General features: G+C 49.7%; 1 protein-coding gene and 1 long non-coding RNA gene across 2 annotated transcripts in view; both read left to right on the top strand.

Annotated features, from left to right (window-relative positions):
* Nucleotides 1-20,585, top strand: part of LOC306806575 — a 222,926-nt gene that overhangs the window by 180,705 nt on the left and 21,636 nt on the right. The gene's annotated exons all lie outside the window — the stretch shown is intronic.
* Nucleotides 13,956-20,585, top strand: part of ADIPOQ (adiponectin, C1Q and collagen domain containing) — a 303,274-nt gene continuing 296,644 nt past the window's right edge. The window contains exons 1-3 of the mRNA XM_079315425.1: nt 13,956-14,383; nt 17,865-18,084; nt 18,429-18,975. Of these exons, the coding sequence (XP_079171551.1) occupies nt 17,871-18,084; nt 18,429-18,955 (741 nt within the window). The 5' untranslated portion in view covers nt 13,956-14,383; nt 17,865-17,870 and the 3' untranslated portion in view covers nt 18,956-18,975. The remainder of the gene's footprint in view (nt 14,384-17,864; nt 18,085-18,428; nt 18,976-20,585) is intronic.

Genomic DNA, 20,585 nt, shown 5'->3' with positions numbered 1-20,585 from the left:
GCCTCCCACACATCCACACAGAACCACCTGAACACCTCTGCTTTTGTGCAGAATACTCAGGGAATTCAAGTACAACCTTCCTGCCTTAGTGGGGACCAGTTCAAAGGCACACCTGCCTTGGCAACACCAACCCTCTGCTCCTGGTCCCCTCCCTGGCAGTGCAGCTGTCTTGGGATGCAATACAGGCTGTGGCCAGCAATGTGTATTCTGAACCCTCTGTTGGAGCTGGGTGGGGCAGTGACATATTATGGCACATATTATCTGCTAATGGGCCATCTTTAAACCAGCTGGGGCAATCATCTTTATCTTTCCACAGCCCATCCTCCCTCCAGGAGATATCTCCTGTTCATGGCCATTGAGTCCCAGTGCATGACTGATAAAATTACATCATCCCATGGGAGATGCTCCAGCCAGGGGAGGAGCCAAGCCTTTCATACCTAGATAAAAACTGAGAGTTGGAACACCAGAGCAGCCTTTTTCCACTGGATTCCAGAGGAAAGCCAGACATCATCCCTGGACCTTCAGATGAAACTGCACCTTCTCCAGGAGCACTGCTCCAACTGAACCACATCTGCCACTGCAGGAGGATGCAGCCACCATTGAATGGGGCTGCTGCCACCACCCTGACTGACTGACGGGTGTCAGCTTGGATTCTGACTCTGGCAGGGTTGGGATTGTTCTTTGTAATACTGTATTTCTATTTTAATTTTCCTAGTAAAGAACTGTTATTCCTAATTCCCATATCTCTGCCTGAGAGCCCCTTAATTTCAAAATTAAAATAATTTGGAGGAAGGAGATTTACATTCTCCATTTCAAAGAGAAGCTCCTGTCTTTATTGGCAGATACCTGTCCTTCAAACCAGGACAACAGCTCAGGTCTGCTGCACCCATCGCAGGCTGAGGGCGTGCCCTGTGTCCCCCCCAGCCTTTAACACAGGATGGATGCACCTCATCAGACAGAAGAGGGACCACCTGATGCAGGAGGTTTAAATGCAGTGTGGAAAATACAAAACAACACTGTCTCCTCTTGGCACTGGCTTAAAACAGTCACCTCCTTCCCATCCTGACGAGGAACACAGAAACCTCCCACCCTGCACACATCTGGGTGATCGCTGCTGCTTTCACTGCAATTTCACTGCTTTCCCTCCTTGCAAAACTGAGAGGGAACTTTCTAAAGTTGAGGAAAACGGCAAACATTTTCCATTCCCTGCTCTCTTCCTACCCTGTTTTCCTTTCCAGTCGCTGAAGCACAAATGGTGTATCAGAGCAACTTCAGCCTGTTCCTAAAACAGTCTGTCTCACCCACTGCTTTCTGCAAGACTGACACCAGTTACCTTGATTTTTTATAGTGCCAACAATAACCCTACTCCTCTACCATCATTTGGGTGTTAGGATCATATTTCTTCACAGAAATGATAGTTATATGCTATAACTATTTTCTTTCACAAGTTTTAAATGCTGCCTATTTGGCCCATGCTTTCTTGATATATTTTATTTTTAATGCCACAACAAGTTTGTCTTTCATGCATTTAACACTTTGTTCCTATAGGTATTACAGCAGCCTTCTCCTCCTTCTTTTTCCATATTTCCCACTTCTAACAAGGAACACTTCAGCCCCCATGCCCACACTGTCTTGCAAGGTGCCTTTCTCACATCTCCAACACTTGGACTCTTCTTTTACTTGTTCCTACTAGATTCTGAACCTCTTGTGACTTGATCTAATAACCATTTCAAATGTTATTTTTATGCTTGCCTGGCTGTGATCGTGGCTTTCTGAAGCATTTCTGGAGCTGCAGGCTCCTCAGCAATGCCTCCCCTGCTCCTCTTGGTCATGCTTTCCCTGCCAGACTGGTTCCTCTTAGCCTGTCTCAGCCTCAGGAAATGCCATTTCCGTGTGGGCATGGGCAGAATCCCTGACACAGTTTCTGTCAGTGGCACAGCCCAAACCCCTGGTGGAAAGCAGTGACTCTCCAGGCTCAGACACAGCCATGGCACTTCATGGGCAGCTCAGCACGCTCTGAGCTCCTGCTCCTCTTTGTTTCCACAGTTGTACACTGATGAGGAGGCACACAGCCTTCAGGCCAAGTCCTCTCCTTCTGCTCCTGAGGGCAAGGTGGCAGCAAAGGCAGCACATCCTTTCCCAGGTGTGGGGGAAGAGATGGAGGCATCCCCAAGGCAAGGGAAAACATACACACTGTTCCATGTCAGCCATCATCCCATGGCTGTGGTGCCTTTCAGATCTGCTCAGCAATTCACTAACAGATTTGGGGCTGCCATTCCAAGGATGATTTTTCTCCTGCCAGGGAGGTGGCCTGTGAGTCCAAAAGGTGGAGGGAGGGAGCAGTGATGTGCTGCAGGAAATGTCAGAACATTTGCAGTGCTCAGTGAACAAAGACTCCCCACCAATCATCCCAGGAGTGCAGGGCCCCCAGGGACAAGCTTTTTCTCCAAAGGTAGTGCTGTGATTAACTGTCTAACTAAAGGAGGGGGCAGAGCATCTGCCCTTGCAGCCTGTACAGCCCAGAACACAGAACACAGCCCTCCCCATCTCCTAAGAATTCTAAGTGTCACCAAATCTACTTGCTTACAATTTCCCCATGTCAGAGAAGGTGATCAAACACATGTTTCTTAACACTTAATGAAATAAAAGCTCAGACCAAACCTGGTTACTCCAGTCTCCAAGGATGTCCTTCAGGGTGTCCTTTCACCTGCAAAGGCAGCAGACCCAGGGCAGGAGTGGCCTGTCCTTCTGTCCTCCCTGGATGCCAGCACCCTGAGATGTGCTGCCCCATGCCAGGCTGTGCCCTCCCCATGCCCACTGAGCCTGTTCCCAGGCACTGTGCTCTCTGCCTGCTCTGGAGCTCTCTCCTTCCATCTGGGCACAGACAGGACACTGACTGCCAATCCCCAAACCCCACTGCCCTAACTCTAACCTCACTGAGGGTTACCCTGCCCCCCTCAGCACACATCCCTGGCATCTCTTCAGGATACAGCTTCAGAATCAGAAGTGACTGGAGAACCTTTTATACAACAGTGTGTGAAGGGGAGGCTAAACTGAGAAAAGATCTTGCAGAAATGAGCTGCACAAAGGAAGATGATTTCTGCATTACCTACAATAACACAGGAAGCAAAGTCTCAATGTTAGATAAGAACAACAAATAACTCTTCACTTTCTCAATGGCCAACTGAGCTTTAAAAAAAGTTCAGCCTCTTACCATTTCCTGTTTCCACGGTGGCAGGGTGCATCCCTCACTGACCTCTGGCAGCAGATTTGGCCCTGGCTCATTGCAAGGCTGGTGAGCCAAGTGTCCCCAAGGGGATGGTGTGTGGCCACCAGCTTTGCCATGCAGCAGAGGGATGAGTTCCAGAGCCCCCTCCATGTGCCTGCCAGGGCCAGGCTCAGCACAGATCCCAGAGCACAGAGCTGGAGGAGGAGGCTGATCTTTGCAGCCCCGTCTGAAAAGGGCTGGGATTGCAAATGCCAGAAGGCTCCAGCTGAAAGGTGGTTTGGGTTCAGAGCAGCTGTTGTGATTTCAGCAGCTGCAAACTGAGAGAAACAGGCAAATATTTCCTGACTTTATATTAGTGACTTGTCCAAATCACATTGCAAATTACTTCCTAGAGATCACAGCGCTGCAGGGGACAAAAGGTGAGGGTCTGAACACAGAACATGGCAACAGGTGGAAAAAGCAGGTAAGGAATATAGAAGAGAGCAGCTATAAAATCTAATCTATCTCAGTGTCCCCAAAATACTGTGACAGTTGAAAAAGATTCAAGCAAAAAACTTCAGCTTTTCAAGGAGGCAAAGGGAGCCTAAAAGAGGAAATTAATAAAAGCCACATTTTTTTATTATATGTCTAAATCAGAGGCAGGAGATCTCCTCAAAAGTTAAATGGAGAAGAGTAAGCAGGTTAGCATAGTGTTCCATGTGGATGTTAAAGATACTGCATTCATAGATCAAACTTTGGAAAATGTTGGATTTAAGAGAAACACCAGGAGCAGGAAACTTGTGAAAAAGCTTTTATATACAGAACAAAAGCACCCAAATTGTATGTTCTTTTCTGGAAGACAGGGAAATTCTTCACTCAGGGTATAATGGGCTCAGAAATTTAAAATAAGCATATTCCTCCCCAAATATAGAAATCCACAGCTGGAACAGGGCAGCATGCACAGCACAAGAAGGAGTGGGGCTGCATGGCTGCAGAGCAATATCACAGCAGAGCAGCATGGAAAATACAGGAATGTGCCAAAGGGGGCAGAAATTGGAGCCCTGAGGAAATGCTTCCTGCAAAATCCACACCAAGAAAAAAGGCAGGAAACATTCAGAAGGAGCATGGAGGTGGTGGGAATAAAGAGAGGCCAGAGCAGGGCCAAGCTGTGAGCAGAGCTGCTGTGTATGCAAGGTGCCAGATATAACCTGAGGGAATGATTAGAGTGAATAATCTCAAAGAAAAGTGAGAGAGACAGCAGAGTTGGCTCCTTTTCTATGAAAAATCAAAGGATGACAACACTTGCTTGTGTTGAGAGCTGAACAAGTATGCAGAACAGACATTTCCCTGTGCTTAGTGTGAGAAGTTGCATTTGGTGGTGAGACAGGCAGCAGATACTTTTCCACACTGGAGGCTTCTGCTGATTTCCTCCAGGGGTAAAAACAACCAACCTCATCCCACCCTAAGATCTCTGTGTGCTCTTAGGAAGGCACTGCTTTAGGAAACAGCCATTGGAGCTGCACCCTGTGCCTCAGCCCTTTCTCAGGCAGGAAGGACACCATAAACCTTAGGGTAATACAAGCAATACACTGATGAGCTGATAAGCAATAGAAAAACACAAAACCAAAACTTTATAAGGCTTCTGAAAGACTGCTTCTGGTTTAAAACCCAACAGCAACATCTTAAAAACCCTCTTGGAGAAGAGAGGGATGACTGTGGATAAAGTCCCATCTCTTGCAAGGAATCAGTCAGAAGCCTCCACCTTCAAAACCACACTCAGTGAGAAGAGAAAGCTTTGCCATGAAATGCAACATCCCTGCCTCTGCTGCAGCTGCTCATCTCAGGCTTTCCTGCATAGACTCTGGGGAAGCAATTCCCAGCTCAGGAGCAGGAGATGCTGCAGAGGAGCTGGCAGCCCAAACAGGGAGGATGGAGCTGAGCACTGCTGAGAGCAAACCACAGCAGAGGTTTCTGTGCTGCCACCAACTCCCTGGGGCTGTGCTGCTGGGTTTCACTGCCTGCTCCAGAGAGGAACAGCAGCACAGAGCTTTCTCTCAGCTTTCTGTGTGTGAGGCTGGGCCTCCCTGCAGCAGCCTCAGCAATGTTGGTGGAGAGGGGCTGCAGCTGAGCCAGGCTCCCACCCACGCTCCTTTCCTACCTCTTGTCATCAGTGCTTCCTTACCCACCTCTAGTAAATCTCATTATACATAAAGTCTCCACCATAACCCTGCCATTGGCCAAACAGATTGGTTTATGCTGCCTTCTGACACTAGCAGTGGAAAATAGGATTCCAGTGCTGCCAGGTCTATGGCATGGTCAGGACTGGCTGCAAATAACAAACTGAATGTGCAGAAGGTGAGGAAAAACCAAACACTGGCCTAACAGTGTCAGAAACAAGAGTAACAAAGTGATGGAGAGAAGCTGGGTAAAGTTACCAGGACAGGGGAGAAGAATATTTCTTCTGGGCAATGCAACATGGCCAATGATTCTCTTTGATAAGCATGTATGAAACCTTCCTGCAGGTGACAAAGCTGCTCTGGGAAGCAGGAGAGCCAAAGCTTTGGACCTATATGGCCAAGGAGAACTCTGTGTCCCAGGTGAGGCAGTGGAAGGCTGTTGGGAGAAGAGAACTTTGTGATTAATTTAATTGCATTTATTCCTCTTCAATAATCAGGTAATCTCAGTCTTGGAGAAATGTTTTAGCAAAGTCCTTGGGGTTACATTTTATCTCTATTTCAGAGTGGCAGAAACACTGCACTTTGGAGTCATTGCAGTGCTGTCCCAGAAGGAAGGGCTGATAGAAACCTTACGCTGACAAACTGGAAAATTCTATCAAGGTAGCAAATGCTGTGTCAGGATGGTGGCGGGGCCTGCTGGGGACATGTCCCAAGGTGTTTAACTGAACCATAAAGACACAGACTGTGTGAGCAGCAGTCACCAGGGACACACACAGAGATGCTGCTTTCCTACTTGCCTGAAACAAACACAGAGAATGATCAAGGCATGAAGTCAATTATTTTCAGAGGCTTTAGGAAAGGCACCAGTACTGAGGGGAGAGTGGGAGACAAAGAGAGCCCAGAAACAAAAGAGATGCAGTGAGATGCCAGAGGCACTGAGCACAAAAGCACCCAGATTATCTGCAGCACACAGACGCTACCAGGCTCATCACAAACCCCATGGCAGAGCTCTGAGCAATTACTTCTGGTTCAGCTGCATACAAATATTTGCAGAGAGCAAGCCCAGAGACAACAAACAAACAAGCAGTGGGCTTCAGGGGCTGGATTTTGCCCTGTGCTGCTGCACATGCCCCCAGAAACCCACAGGGACAGCAATGGCACTGGCACAGTGTGGGGGCAAGGGACACCTGCATTTTGGGAAGGCAGAGCAGAGCTGCACAGCCACACAGGGCAGGTGGGGTGTCAGTGCCACACGCCACCAGCAGGGCCCTCCAAAGGCTCTGCTGGGAAGTTTGCCCAAAGGTTTCCTGCCCAGAGAGCCAGTGGGATGAAAAGGGCCGGGGGTCGGCGGGCAGTGGTGCCCTGCCCTGCTGGGGAAAATGAGGCAATGCCATTTCTGCCTCCAGTCTGCAGCCACGATCAAGCACAGGGATGGCTTGTGCCATTATAGTAGTTAAATTACTTTTTAGATGAACCACTTGCCCACTGCAGTCCCAGAGTGCAGGTCCTGGGGTGTTGCTCATAAAGAATACCTTTATCATATCTCACTTGGATTCTCTGAATTTCCTGACTCTTTTCTCTTTGGCTGTGGGGATTTTTTCCTCTTTCACTCTTCTCCTCCTGTCAGACACTCCCTCTGATGTCCCCATCTCCATCTATGACCCAGCAAGCAGAGCCTTGTGGATGCAGGCACATGAAAAGGAAAAATCCAAAGTACTGGGGGGAATTTTCCATGAGGTGTATCATGAGGTGGATATGTGTAGCTGCCTGGAAAAAGAAAGTATCTAAGCTGTTTCTTTTTGTTTTCTCTCTTTGCTGTTCAGAGAACCTCTCTGTCATCTGAGCAGAGGCACAGCAGGGAGCTGCTGCTTGCTTTGCCAAAGCAATGAGAAGGAAAAGCTTTTGTTAAAGACACCACCCTCACAGGGATTACAAATACAAAGGAGATGAAATTATCCAGTTGAGCCCAATCCACAGAAAACAGTGCACTGAGGAGCAGGAGGAAGGGGAGTGCCTGGCTCTGGGCAATGGGCCAGGCAGGGACATACGAATCACATTAAAAACCTCTAAAAGAGCACCAGAAAATGTGTTTTATATAGGAGTACTTTCACTCCCACCTGCCTCTCTATCTCTACAGCTTTCCCAGTGCTGCCAAGGTGGCAGGGTCTGAGCCCAGCACAGCAAGGCTCACAACCAGGATACCCACCCTGCCAGGAGGGACAGCAGGAGGCTGGGTGCAGTGGCAGGAGAGCTCAGGACATGTTTTGCCCGTGGGTTTGGTGTCCAGGTCTCCCAGGGCTGCTGTGTGAGCATGGAAGCTGTCTCCAGCCCAGGTGAGCAGCACAAAGGTTCTCACAGCTGCCATGTGCCCAGAGCAAAGGGTCCCTGGCACCCAGCTATGACAGCTCCAGCTCAGGGACACTGACACAACCAGCACAACTTTTGTGTGTGCTTTGGTAAAGGATTCTTAAAACATCAGGTCATAGCTCTGCCCAGGCCAAGCTGCAAGTGTGAAGGAGCAAACTCTCACTGGGCTGCTGACCACAGTCTGAATATGTCCCATCAGCCTTCCAGAGTTCCTCCAGTTCCTCACATCTGCTGGGACAGGGTGCTGAGGCCCCCATTCTGCTCCCAGATCTGCTTGTCCAGGTCTCATGTACACCCCTGGCAGCCACAAGGAGAGGTGCTGCAGCCACAAGGGCTGCTGGCTCAGCCAGCTGCCACCAGAGCTGCCAGACTGCCTCTCCAAAGAAAGCTGCCTTCCAAAGCCAGAAACATCAAAAATGGGATGGCTGAGTGAACCACCATTGTTTTTCATGTGGAAGAGAGGCAAAGTGGAAGCAAAGTCATTTGATTGCAGAAAAAACCCACAATTTACTGCTAAAATCAGTGACAGTGTGGTTTTGATTGCTCAAGTCAGGAGAACAAGTACTTATAAAAATGAATAATTGAAGATACTACAAGCCTTTATTAGTCCTACAGTAAACACAAACACCTCCTGCAAAGCACAAAGAAATGCCCTATCAAAAGTGTCATGGATGTGTCATTCTCTGTGACTTCCCAAAGAGCACTTTCCTTTGGGATTTATGCCCAAAGTAGAAACACAATTTTTAATAGATTTATAGTTTCTTTGTGAAACATGCATCACTCAGATTAAGCAATGATATTCCACATTATAGATGATGCAAGATTCCTATTGCTTTTAATTAATTACATCCTCATTTCTAAGTGAATAGATTGTGTAGATCACAAAACAAGCAAACTGTTATCCCTTAGCACCTCACTGGTGTTTTCAAAGATCATTGAATTTGAGACAGACCCTCTGGAAGGCAGGCAGGGTCTGATCAGGGAACACAGTGACTCAGTCTCATTGGCAGCTGCATGACAATCCAGGACAGTCCAGCACTGGGAGAAGAGCCCCAGACTCCAGCAGGGCAGTGCCAAAGCCACCCACAGCACATCCCACATCCAGCATCTGGGCAGGGAGTCAGCTAATGCACAGCAGAGGTTACTGGGCTGGTGGCTCAGGATCAATACCTCAGTGAATGGAAAAACCATTATGGCCAAAAATTGTCCTGCTGAACTTGCATAATGCAGAGCAAAGTGTGATGGGAAGGAGTCATGTCCCCTGGGCTCCTGACTTTCACCCTGGTTCTGGGGTGACCATGGACATGGATGGCACTGGGCTGTCACCAGGAAGGGCTTCCAAACACAGCAGAGGAGGGCTGTGGTTTGTGGAGCCATGAGGAGCCCTGCCTGCTCCCTGCACCCTGTTTGTGCCATGTATGGGGGAAATGAACAGAGAGAGGGAAGGAAAATCCCCTTGCAAGGAGTCCTAAATCCACCTGGATGCAGTGTGGGGGGCTGGGGATTCCCTGGAACTCCAGTAACTCCAGCATGCCATGGCTCCTTGCTGCCTGCACTGGGTCCCTGCATGGAGCCACCAACCCCCCTCAGGTTCTGCCAAGCCACTCGGGATTTTGGGGATCCACATGATGCCCCCTTCACCATCAGAGCCAGAGCAAATGCACTCTTCTGGTTTGAGCAGTTCAGCCACCCCAGCAACACTGTTATCCCAAACCCCAGCAACATTAGCCCAAACCGAGAGCAGGTGAGGAGACTGAAAGAAGAGACACATGTTCAGTGATGGGAAATGGTGATGAGGGAAGATGATGTATTTCTGTCCCTCAGCAACCAAAGAAAAATAGGGGACTGGGGACGGGCACCCATTGAAAAGGACAGAGGAGTGATGTAGACAGGGAAGACCATGGAATTTGTGCTGGGATTAGGTCCACCACATGGCACAAATGTTACAAACCCTCAGTCAAACCCCAATTTTCCTTTTCCGTTTCATTTCCAGCTGGCTGGGTCGCGGCTCCCTTACCCCTGCTGCCCACCCAAGGGCACAGACAGGGGCTGGCTGTCCCCGGAGGCTGCTGGGGCTCTTTGGGGTGTCCCCGGTGCCGAGCTCGGGGCTCTTTGGGGTGTCCCCGGTGCCGAGCTCGGGGCTCTTTGGGGTGTCCCCGGTGCCGGGCTCGGCCAGGCGAGCAGAGCCAGGGCGCTGAGCTCCACCTATTGTCCAAGCGGCGGAGGAGCTGCCTGGGAAAACTCCTCCGAGGCAAGGAAACGCGCTTTTCCTCGGCGGGCTGACTCAGAATCGCTCTCCTGATAACTAATCCCCGCACCCTGGAAAACGCGGTGCCGCTGGGCGCACGGGGTGAGCCAGCTCTCCATCCCTGCCCGCGCTGAGCCGCGCCTTCAGCGGGCAAGCGGCGATGTCATTAATTAGCTCATTAAGCACCTCATTAAGAGCTCAGGCACGCAGAGGTGCCGCTCTCAGGTGCCTCAGGTGTCGGAAAGATGCGATCCTGAAGGAGTGAGAGCCGTTCTGGCAGCGGATGTCACTCACAGGCAGTGACTGCACACCACTGTTATTCTGGCCCCTGCCCAGTTGTTGGCAGCCCAGAGGGAGCCCCAGAGGAGCCCAGGCTGTGCTGAGAGCAGCCAGCACCTGGCTCAGCTGGCCTGGGAGCAGAGGAGAGATGGATGCTGCCATGCAGAACCCCCTCCTTCCCCTGGCCAGCCTGGGAGGCCAGAGCAGCACCCTGAACCAAAGCTGCTCCCCCTGGGAGCAGCTGGGACATTAATAAAAGGAGCTCTGAGCAGGATTTACAGGGCTCTGTTTCCTAGACACATACGTCTCAATGTCCCTTTCAGCATGAGAAATCCTGCTGTGCCAAGATCCCTCGTGAGAAATCCTGCTGTGCCAAGATCCCTCGCCTCACTAGGAGCCAAGTAAGGATCCCCTGAGGCCAGGGAAGTTTATTTGCACTCGCCAAGAAGAGAAACACACTGTTGCTCAAGCCTGGCAAGGAGCTGTTCTGTCCAAGCTGCCCATCAGAGGGAAGAAAAGAGCCCATTTGTCCATGTGCAATGGGCTGAGAAATCAGGAATCCCAGCACTGGGCAGGAGGTTGGATGGAGCAAAGGTAGAGGGTGGCAGTGGGTCCCATGCCCTGCAGCCAGGGACAGACAGGGTCCCCCCAGGCCACCAAGTGGGGTGTGTGCCCTTCTCCTGGACCCAAGGGCTGGCTCAGCATCCCCAGTGTGGTGTGTGCCCTCCTGCCCTCAGCACACTGCCATGGCCCTGGGTGAGCAGCCACCCTGCACAGCCCAGCTGGGCCTTCCCATGGCCACTGAAAGCCACTGGCCCATGCTGCACACCCAAACAGTGGCCTTGGGCACTACTGCCAGACCTGCCTGTCCCTGGACCTGTGCCACCCCCACGCTCATGGAGGGAAATCCAGGAGGAACATCCAGGCCCACGAGTTTGTAATTCATGGGAACAAACCCAGGAGTTTGTAACAGGAATGGCTGTGCCACATGCTGGTGGCCCTGGTGCCTCCCTGCTGGGGACAGGAATGGCACATGGTGCCAGCTCCATGGGAAAGGGGCTGAGCAGGCCCTGTGGGCACACAGGACCAGCCTGACACCCTCCAGCTGGGCACAGAGAGAGCTCTCATTAATAATTAGCCACTAGAGGGAAGTACAAGGCTGTACAGGGAAGGGTTTGGGCACACAAGGATCACAGGGAATTGCAGTTTGGGATGGCAGCACAGGCCATTTGACTGCCCTTTCTTTGGTGCTGGCTCCTCAACACTCTCTGCTGTGGTGCAGCCATTGCAGGTGGCCATGAGGAGTGGCAGGAGGGGCACAGGGTCTGGCTGGCCACAGGAGTGGACTTGTCTGGAGCTGACTTGGTCCAGGCTGCCTGCAGTGTGCTGGGCAGAAGCCAGCAGTGCCCTTGGCATGGAGCTGTGGGCCCTGGCATAGGGGCCGTGGTCTCTGCAGACAGCACCAAAATAGCAGGGACAGCCTGCCAGGCTGCCTGCCAGACAGCATCAACAGTTTGGGCCATTTTTAGCCAAGTGGGGAATGCGTGTTGTTTGTGGGACATGCGGTATCCAGGGCCAGAGGGAAGCAAGGAATGATGTGGCATCCCAGGGGGACAGTGAACTGGAGCACAGTGCTCGGGACAGATCCCAGAGGAGCAGCCCCAGCCCTTCACAGGAACAGCAGCCTCAGGACGGCCAGGGGGATGAGGGTTCCCATGGAATTGGGCTTGGTCCTGCTGGGAGAGGACAGTGGTGGGCAGCTGAGGGCTGCTGCATGTTCCAGCCCCATGGAACAGACCAGCGGGGCCTGGAGAGTCACCAACCTCCTGCTGAGGCAGCCACCCCAACCTCCCTGTGACCACAGCAGCTTTCTACCCCTCAAACTACACCAGCAGGGATCTGACAGAGCACAGCTGATAATGAGCCTCTGCTCTATTTTATTCCTGTTTATAGATGGCTAAATATAACCTTGTGCTTATATCTCATTCTTACTGAAAGCTGCGAGCCACAATCCATCAAGCCAGTTTTGTGTCCTTCATATTGCATCAGGTCCAAGAGAGGAAACATCCAGGCTCAGCACAAGGCCTGTAGCCAGTGAGGCTGTGGCAGTGTGTCCCACACAGGAGGGCTGGTGACCACGGAGAAAAGCAGAGAAGGCACTGCAGGACTTGTGAGCAGCAGCTTTCTCTGTGCCAAAACACCCCCCAGTCCATCCAGAGCTGCTGTCCCTGAGCACTGCAGCTGCCAGGACAGCCCACATTTGGGGGCAGGTTTTGCTTGTCACCAGGCAGAGCTGAAGGTATTTGATTTGTTTTCCTGTCACAAAGGCAGAAGCAGCTCCTGCATTGTACAAGATCTCCCTCTGCAGCAGGAACAGGAGCCAGCATCAGCCTGCAAACCAAGTGTGCAACAAAACAGAACTGCAAGCAACTGTGCCAGGAGTTGTATCAGCCACAGAGATAAACCTCCACCTCTCTTCTGAGAGGCAGGGATAATGTTTGGGAAGATGTTTGATGGACCACTGAAAAATTTATCACTGTGGTATTTCTTTGAGAACTGAGTTTAAAGACTATGAGGTAATTAGAGCACTACCTGTTAAACACCTCAGGTCCAAACCCTCAACTCCTGGCAGCATAACAAATATTCCAGTTAAACATTTTGGAGTTCAAGCCAAAAGTTGGCAGGGGAATCGGCCTTGTCTTGCTCACACCTGGGGCAGGGGCAGCTGAAAACATCTCACTCCACAGCAAAAACAGGTCTGACTTCAGTTCCAAGGTCCTGTTCATCCATTCATTGCTCAGGAGACTTCAACAGAAACATTGACATTGCACACACACAAATGCACATGGCCCTAGAAAATCACATTTATAACAAAACAGATCCAATTACATCACTGTGATATTTTACTGGGTTGGATGAGAGGTGCTTTTAAATCTCAACATTGTATGGAAAACCCATCATCCAACAAAAAAATAAAAATATTCTTCAAATGCTGGACTAAGGGCTTGACCAAAACAAGGCAGGCAGTATGCAGTTGTCCTGTGGCTCCTCCCTTCTGTACCTTCTCCTCAGGCTTAAAAATTCACTCTTGCTGACTCCCAGTTTACATATAAAAAGTTATTTATGTGCTTATTTATGTATCTTTTTAGTCCCTCCCAATAGCCAGGTCTTGTAAGCAGCTCAGCAGTTAGGAGCACTGCCATGCTGGCATTCACTTGGATGAGTTTCCCCTCTCACAAGCACACCAGCTCCCCATGCCCAGTTGCAACATCACACATCACACTATTTTTTCCTGGTATGATTTTGGGAACCCAGGTTTGCCAAGGTTCCACCCAGCTAATTTTGAACTGACCCAGATCAGCAGTAAAGGAAAGCTAAGCTTTCTGCTAGCCAAGGTTCAACCTCTGCTTTGGGAAGGAGAAAGATACAGGGAGAAAGAGACTTGGTTTTGACCTAAAGCCAAAAAAATCTTTATACATGGAAAGCCATCCTAGGGCTGGAATTACTCCAGTCACTTACAATAGTGCTGGCACATGCTTGGGTGCCTTAAAAAGGAACTTTCCTCCAGTGCTGCCCTCTCCCTAGGGCAGCTTTGCCCTTCTTTGGTGTGGCAGCAGCCTCCAGGCAGGAACGGTTCTTGCAGCTAAGAGGAGAAGCCCAAACTTATTCCACAATAATTCCTTTACTAACACACTTATTCACCCATGTGCTTGCATTGCTGCAAGCTGGACACACCTTTTCCAGCAGCCACTAAGAGCATTTCCAGTTTGCAGAGAGCAGCAGCCCAGGTTGAGCAGGCTCTCACACAGGCTCTCCAGCAAACCACTGCTCTTCCAGTTCCTGTCCAACTCCCAAACCCATCTTTTCCCTGTAAGGCCATCTTCACAAGCTATCCCAGTGGATTATAGATCTGTTCCAAAACTTCACTTATGTCCAGGAAAAAAATTAGTGGGAAAACCCAACTTTTAGGTCAGCATGCGCAATAGCAAATGGAAAGTGCAGTGTCTGAGCTGACAGCTGCGTGCCCTTAGGGACAGCAATGCAATAGCCAGACTTCATTCTCTAAACAGACTGCAGCAAGCCAACCAGGACTCAAAGCAGCTGGTAAGCATGACTTTTTTCCCCCCCTCTTTACTAAGTTCAGGAGTTTCTCTTCTTTTGGGCTGAATTGGGCAGGCTTGGTTTGCAAGAAGTTGTCTTTCTCAGAGTTATTCCTGTAATAGCCAGAGAGTATTTTAAACCAAGAATAGCTGGTCTCCCTTAGATTCATACTCCCCTTTTTGGAAACACTATTTAGGGATCAGAACTCCTAAATCAAAAAGTAGTCAGGAATAACAGTGAGAGACTGCATGGCTGTGACAGTAAATATTGCACTGGCACCTTTTGATTCACCTCCTCCCTCAAAAACTCCAGGGAAGATGGGATTTGCCAAATTTCCCTGAGTTGCACCAGTTCCTCACCAGAAACTCGCACCACTCAGATTTAAGGTGTGAGCCCTCTGGAACAAGTCACTGCTGGAACATCAGCTTTGAGAACTGCAAAAATAAATAAGCCTTGGTTAATACCCTTTGAAGGAAATTCTCCAGTGGGAAAACAGATGGATTTTTCAGTCTGTTTTATGCAGAATGATGTATATAATTTTTAGAGTATAGAGTATATAATTTTTATATAGTGCTATCTGAAATTTAAATTCTGAATCATTATGTAGCTCTTAGGAATGGCATTGTTCTCACAGATGCTGCTGATAAATGAATAAGCTTCATATTATGCATATGTGCTTTTAACTCAGCAGCTGCCCAGGCAATCACTGAAAGCCACCAGCAGTACAGAGTTCATCTATTTCTTGTTAATCTATTTCTTATCCAAAAGGTACAACTGACATTCAAATATAGCAGATTATTCCAGGTTAAACTGATGCTAAGCATCAGATGGAAAACCAAAAGGAAATGGGAATGACCAAGTAAAAGGATATCACTTCTAAACCAGAATTTAAGCTCAGACCTGGTAGACACAGCCTAAAACTTCCCCTATGTAAGACATACTTATGCCAGAGAACTGCTTGGCTTCTCAAGCACCTATGCTTGAGTTGAACTGTGGGGACAGAAGATGTTCTGTCTGAGCACTCCTGTCCTGAGAAAGGAGAGCACTGAGTGTGTGATGTGTGTGCACTGGTGCTGGGGCAGGCACAGCTCTGAGCCCTCTGGAGCAAACTGGCCAGGCAGCCCCCGGAAAAGCTTCCCTGCAGCCCTGCTGGGCTCCTCACACCTGCACAGCTTGGGACCTTACAGGTGGGGACTCTTTTACACCAGTAGAAGACATGGATGTGGGGCACACCACTAAAATTGAGATGATATTTGAGTTCTAGGCAGCACACCAGAAAGCAGAACTAACCCAAACAAACACAGCTCAAGAAACACAATTTTGAGCCAGATTTTTATGGATCACCACCACAGTTAGGTGTTCCCAGACAGCCTGTGCTGTTTTTGGAGGGGTACATGCATGTGCCTGTGCTGGAGGGGACCCAGGCAGGGGGGACAAGGATCCCCTGGGGCATAACAAGGTGTGATCACTGTGCACACACTTCCCAGCAAACAAAGCCACTTTCAGGGTTGACAGTTTCACTGGCCCATGCTGGTTCATGGCCAATCACTATACATCCCTTGCTGCAAAGGGACATTTCTCTTCCCAAAGTGCAGGGACACAGGAGCACTGCCTGAGGCTCAGGCTGTGTCCCCTGGACCCCACAGCACCCTCATCTCCAAAACTGCCCCAAGTCAGGGTGCTGGCCCCATCTCAGAGTGCTGGGTGCCCGTTATATTGCTGGAGCCTGGCAGGGTGGGCAGATTTGGAAGTTTCCTGATTTTACATGTTAGACACTGCCCACCAAAGCCATCAGAGCTCTTAATCATTTATTTTTTTTTTCAAAGCCCCTTCAATATCCTCAATATCAATATTTTTTTTGCAGCAAAAACTGAAATCATGGCAATCTCTTTGTTACTGTTGTGGGTTAACCCCAGCTTGCAACTGAGCCCCACAGAGCCACTCACTCACCCCTGCTACAGCAGAAGGGGAGAGAGAATTGCACTGGTAAAAGTGAGAACATTCATGGGTAGAGATAAGAGCAGCATCATAATTGAAATAAAATAGTAATAATAACAGTAAAAAAGTGCAATGGAAAGGAAAATAACAAAGAGAGAGAAATAAACGCCAAAAAGACAAGTGATGAAATGAAAACAGTTGCTCAGCACCAACTGACTGATGTCCAGCCAGTCCCTGAGCAGCAGCCTGGGGCCAGTCTTACCCCTGGCTTATAGCTGAGCATGATGCCATGGTTTGGAATATCCCTGGAGGAATATTCCCTTCAGCTGGGCTCAGCTGTCCTGGCTGTGTCCCCTCCCAGCTTCCTCATGGTGGTGTGAGGAGCACAAAAAGCCTTGATGCTGTGCAAGAGCTGTTCACCAACAACAAAAACACCCCTGTGTTAGCAACCCTGTGTTCAGCACAAATCCAATGCTACCCATGACAAAGAAAATTAACTCTGCCCCAGCTAAACCCAGCACATTTGTTTAGCTTCCTTTGAAGCAATTACACCAGAGCTAATAAGACATTATTTAAAATATGACATTTGAATAGCCTGCCTAGGAAAATCAACCCTGCAAAGAAACTCCTCCAAAATATTATTTTTCTTGAAAATTACATAGCTGAGGGACTCTAATTGCCATGCTGTTGCTCACTTTTTATTGCCTATTATGCCACTTAGAATGCTCCTAACAGGATACCTTTACGGTTCCAGAGTATAAACCCTGCCCAGGGAGCAGTATCACACAGCAGTGGTAATTGTAAAATATCTTGTGTTCTAAAACCCTGACCCAAAGCCCACTAGGGGCTGGGAGCAGGACAAAGCCAGGCTGACTGCAGGGTGTCACCACCAACCTGGCTCTGGGCAGCTGCACTAATTGCTCTGAGCAGCAAAGCAGCCAGATTAAAGAGAAATACAATCCTAGGAGCCTGAACACTGCACAATTTACCTTCTCATAATCAAAGAACAACTGGAGTGGAAAAAGCTCCAGTACCATAATTTCATGTTGTGGCTCAGGGAAGCCTGGCTATGGTTTCTGTCCATGTTAGGTACACCCAGGTGAGCAGGCAGTGAAAAACCCCTGCCTGGCTTCAAGGCTGGAGAGGGTTTGAGAGAACCTCTGCCAGACCCATACCTTCCATCAGCTGCTCACTCACCCAGGAGTCAGGGCTTTTTGTGGCTAATTGAGCAGAGCTTTGCAAGGAGATCAGCCACAGATAGCCTGGCATCTGCTGTGCTGGGTCCTGGAACAACAGAGCCCGAGGGGCTGAGGGAGTTTGGTGTTTGCTGCTCTCTGCAGTGGCTGTGCCCCAGGGTCCAGCTTGGCTCGTGGAGCTCACACCAGCAGCATGCTGGATGCAGAGAGGTCCTTGGGCCAGCAGAACTGCTTTCCTTCAGAAGTACTGACTCCAATTTACTCTTCTGTGCCTGTTATTTGGAGGGGGGGAGAGCACTCACTTTTTCTCTATTAACCTTTAAAGATAACAAAGCACTTGCCCACATCAGGAACCAATGATGAGGGGCCTGGCAGGATTCCTGCTGTGCTCCTTGCTGCTGCTGGCCCCCCACTCCACAGGGGTGGCAGCCCAGGACACCCAGCCTGACCCCAAAATGCCATGTGCCAACTGGATGGGAGGAGCACCCGGCTACCCTGGCCACAACGGCGTCCCTGGCCGGGATGGGAAAGATGGAAGAGACGGACTAAAGGGAGATAAAGGAGATGAAGGTTGGTGGTATGTCAGTGCTTGAGTCCTCAGGCAGCTCCAGCCCCAGCTCCAACAGGTTTCATGTCTGGTGGGTCCATACCTGATGTTTATCCAGATGGCTTTTGGTTATCTGCTGGGGTGGGGATTCCATAACCCAAGTCAAAGGGTTGGGTGCGGGGTTTGTTTCCCCAGTTAACGGTGTTTTTTCTGACGTGCTGCTTCAGCAGCTCTGCACACAGCCGGGGTGGGGTGGGCTGGGTCTCCCCTCTGCCCAGCCCCTGGGGCTCCCGAGGTGGCAGAGCAGGGCTCACAGCTCAGCCCCAGCAGGGCGCAGACACGGCTCCAGTCCCGCTCTGTCCCGCAGGTCCGGCGGGTCCCAAGGGCGAGCCAGGCCCAGCAGGCAGCCGCGGCTTTCCCGGCCCCCCCGGCTCTCCCGGCATCCCGGGCAGCGCAGGGCAGAAGGGCAGGGACGCCTTTGTGCAGCGCTCGGCCTTCAGCGTGGGGCTGACGGAGCGCAGCCCGGCCCCCGGCGTGCCCATCCGCTTCGGCAAGATCTTCTACAACCAGCAGGGCCACTACGACCCCAGCACGGGCAAGTTCCTCTGCAACGTGCCCGGCACCTACTACTTCTCCTACCACCTGACAGTGTACCTGTCGGACGTCAAGGTCAGCCTCTACAGGAAGGACAAGGCCGTGCTCTTCACCTACGACCAGTTCCAGAGCAACAACGTGGACCAAGCCAGCGGCTCCGTGCTGCTGCACCTCAGCTCGGGGGACGAGGTCTGGCTCCAGGTGTACGGCGAGGGGGACAAAAACGGCCTCTACGCTGACAACCTCAACGACTCCACCTTCATGGGCTTCCTCCTGTACCCCGACCCAGATGTCTACTAAAGGGGGTGCAGGAGGAGGAGGTGGCTTAACCCCGGGCGCTGTAGCTATAATGTATTCAACAAAAATCGCCTTTTGCAAGGGCAGCCCCCTCTCCTGTGAGATCATACCAGTATTTCCACCAATCAAGAGTTCACTCCTACCTCTGCTCTTGCTTTCCTGTGGAAACCTCGGCCCAAAGTCGAATACCACTCCTGCCATCTCTTGAAAAACTCTCAACATGGCTGAACCTTCCTTTAAACTTTAAAGTGACATGAGAACAATTGGTTGCATTTAAATATGACATTCTAAATTGCCCTCTTTTAGCCACCTAAATCCATCTAAACCAACTGCAGAAATTTTAGTCAGCCTTTTAAAGTTTGAGTAGAAGAGGGAAAATACTGCTCATAAAAGCAGTGTGCTTTTGTTTTCAGCTGGAATCAATGGCTCAATTTTTTTATTACTCCCACTTATTAGGGCCTTTTACTTCCAATCCTGGTTTCTTGTCTCCCCCTTTTTAGCCCTGATCTTTGAATATATTCAGATTATTAACTTCCACTGATTTTAATCCTTTGATTTTCTTTTTATGTTTATTCCCTACTGTCATTTCTAATGCAGACAGCAGGCTGGTTTAGGGCAGGGATCTTCTCTTGTGATTATCTGAGAAGCCTTGCGAGCAGCAGTGAGGCCACACAACAAAAGCAGCTCAATAACTGTGTGGTTTTGGGGGTCCCCAGGTGACCACAAGGGTCCTGTCCCATCCCCCCTGTAAACAGGTCCCAGGTGCACCCAGAAGTTGAGATCTATCAGCTGTGTTTGGAATTTTCCAGACTCTAAGTGTGCCATAAGGCATGGTTTGCCCACCAGCTGGGCAGAGCTCCAGGTACTGCTAAAGCCTCCCATGTGGATGAGCACCCTCATCCCTGCCCCAGCTCTGGGCAAGGTCACCTGAATGCAGAAGAGTGTTAGGGCTGGGATTGGTGTCAGTCCATCAAACTGCTCTCCAAGGACCTTGCTTGACTTCCAGCTAAAAGAGGATTTGGTGGTTTCTCAGATACATTCAAAGAAGACTCCTGCTACTACTAAGCTTCAGAACAAGCTAACACAGATCAGAGCTAATGCAGAATTACAAGCACAAAACAGCACTAAGAGCTTCAACTGAAATTACCTGCAACATCATTTTCCACACTCCAGCCAATTACCACATGCAAATAAAAAACAATAAAAAATTCTCTCAATGAGGATGTTTCCATATTTTTTTGCGTGTTGTTGGGGAGGATTTGAGAAAGAAAGGGATATACTCCTAGCCTCACCAGGCCTCTGATGGTCCTGAAGGCTTCAAGCACACTGGATTTAGCAAGGGTGAAACTGATGCTCAATCTGGCAATTCTAAATTCAGAGAGCTGGGAAAAACCCTGCTCTTATCATGGGAATTAATGAGAAGGGAATAAGGCAAAAGTAAAAAAAAACCCATAAATCCGTAAAGAGATTTAAAAATGCAGCATTTGCTGGATCTAATGGCATAAGAGGCTTAAATTGAAAGGAACAAGTCAGAGCTTTTACACTGTTTTTCTCAAATGTTTTCAGATGGATCTTCAGAAGGCAGGGAAAATTGAAAAAGTCAGAGTACTAACAGGCATTTGGGATAAACATT

Source organism: Erithacus rubecula, assembly GCF_903797595.1.
Source record: "Erithacus rubecula genome assembly, chromosome: 11".
Lineage (NCBI taxonomy): Eukaryota > Metazoa > Chordata > Aves > Passeriformes > Muscicapidae > Erithacus > Erithacus rubecula.
Note: the sequence above shows the minus strand (reverse complement) of the source record. Positions and strands in the feature narration are given on the sequence as shown.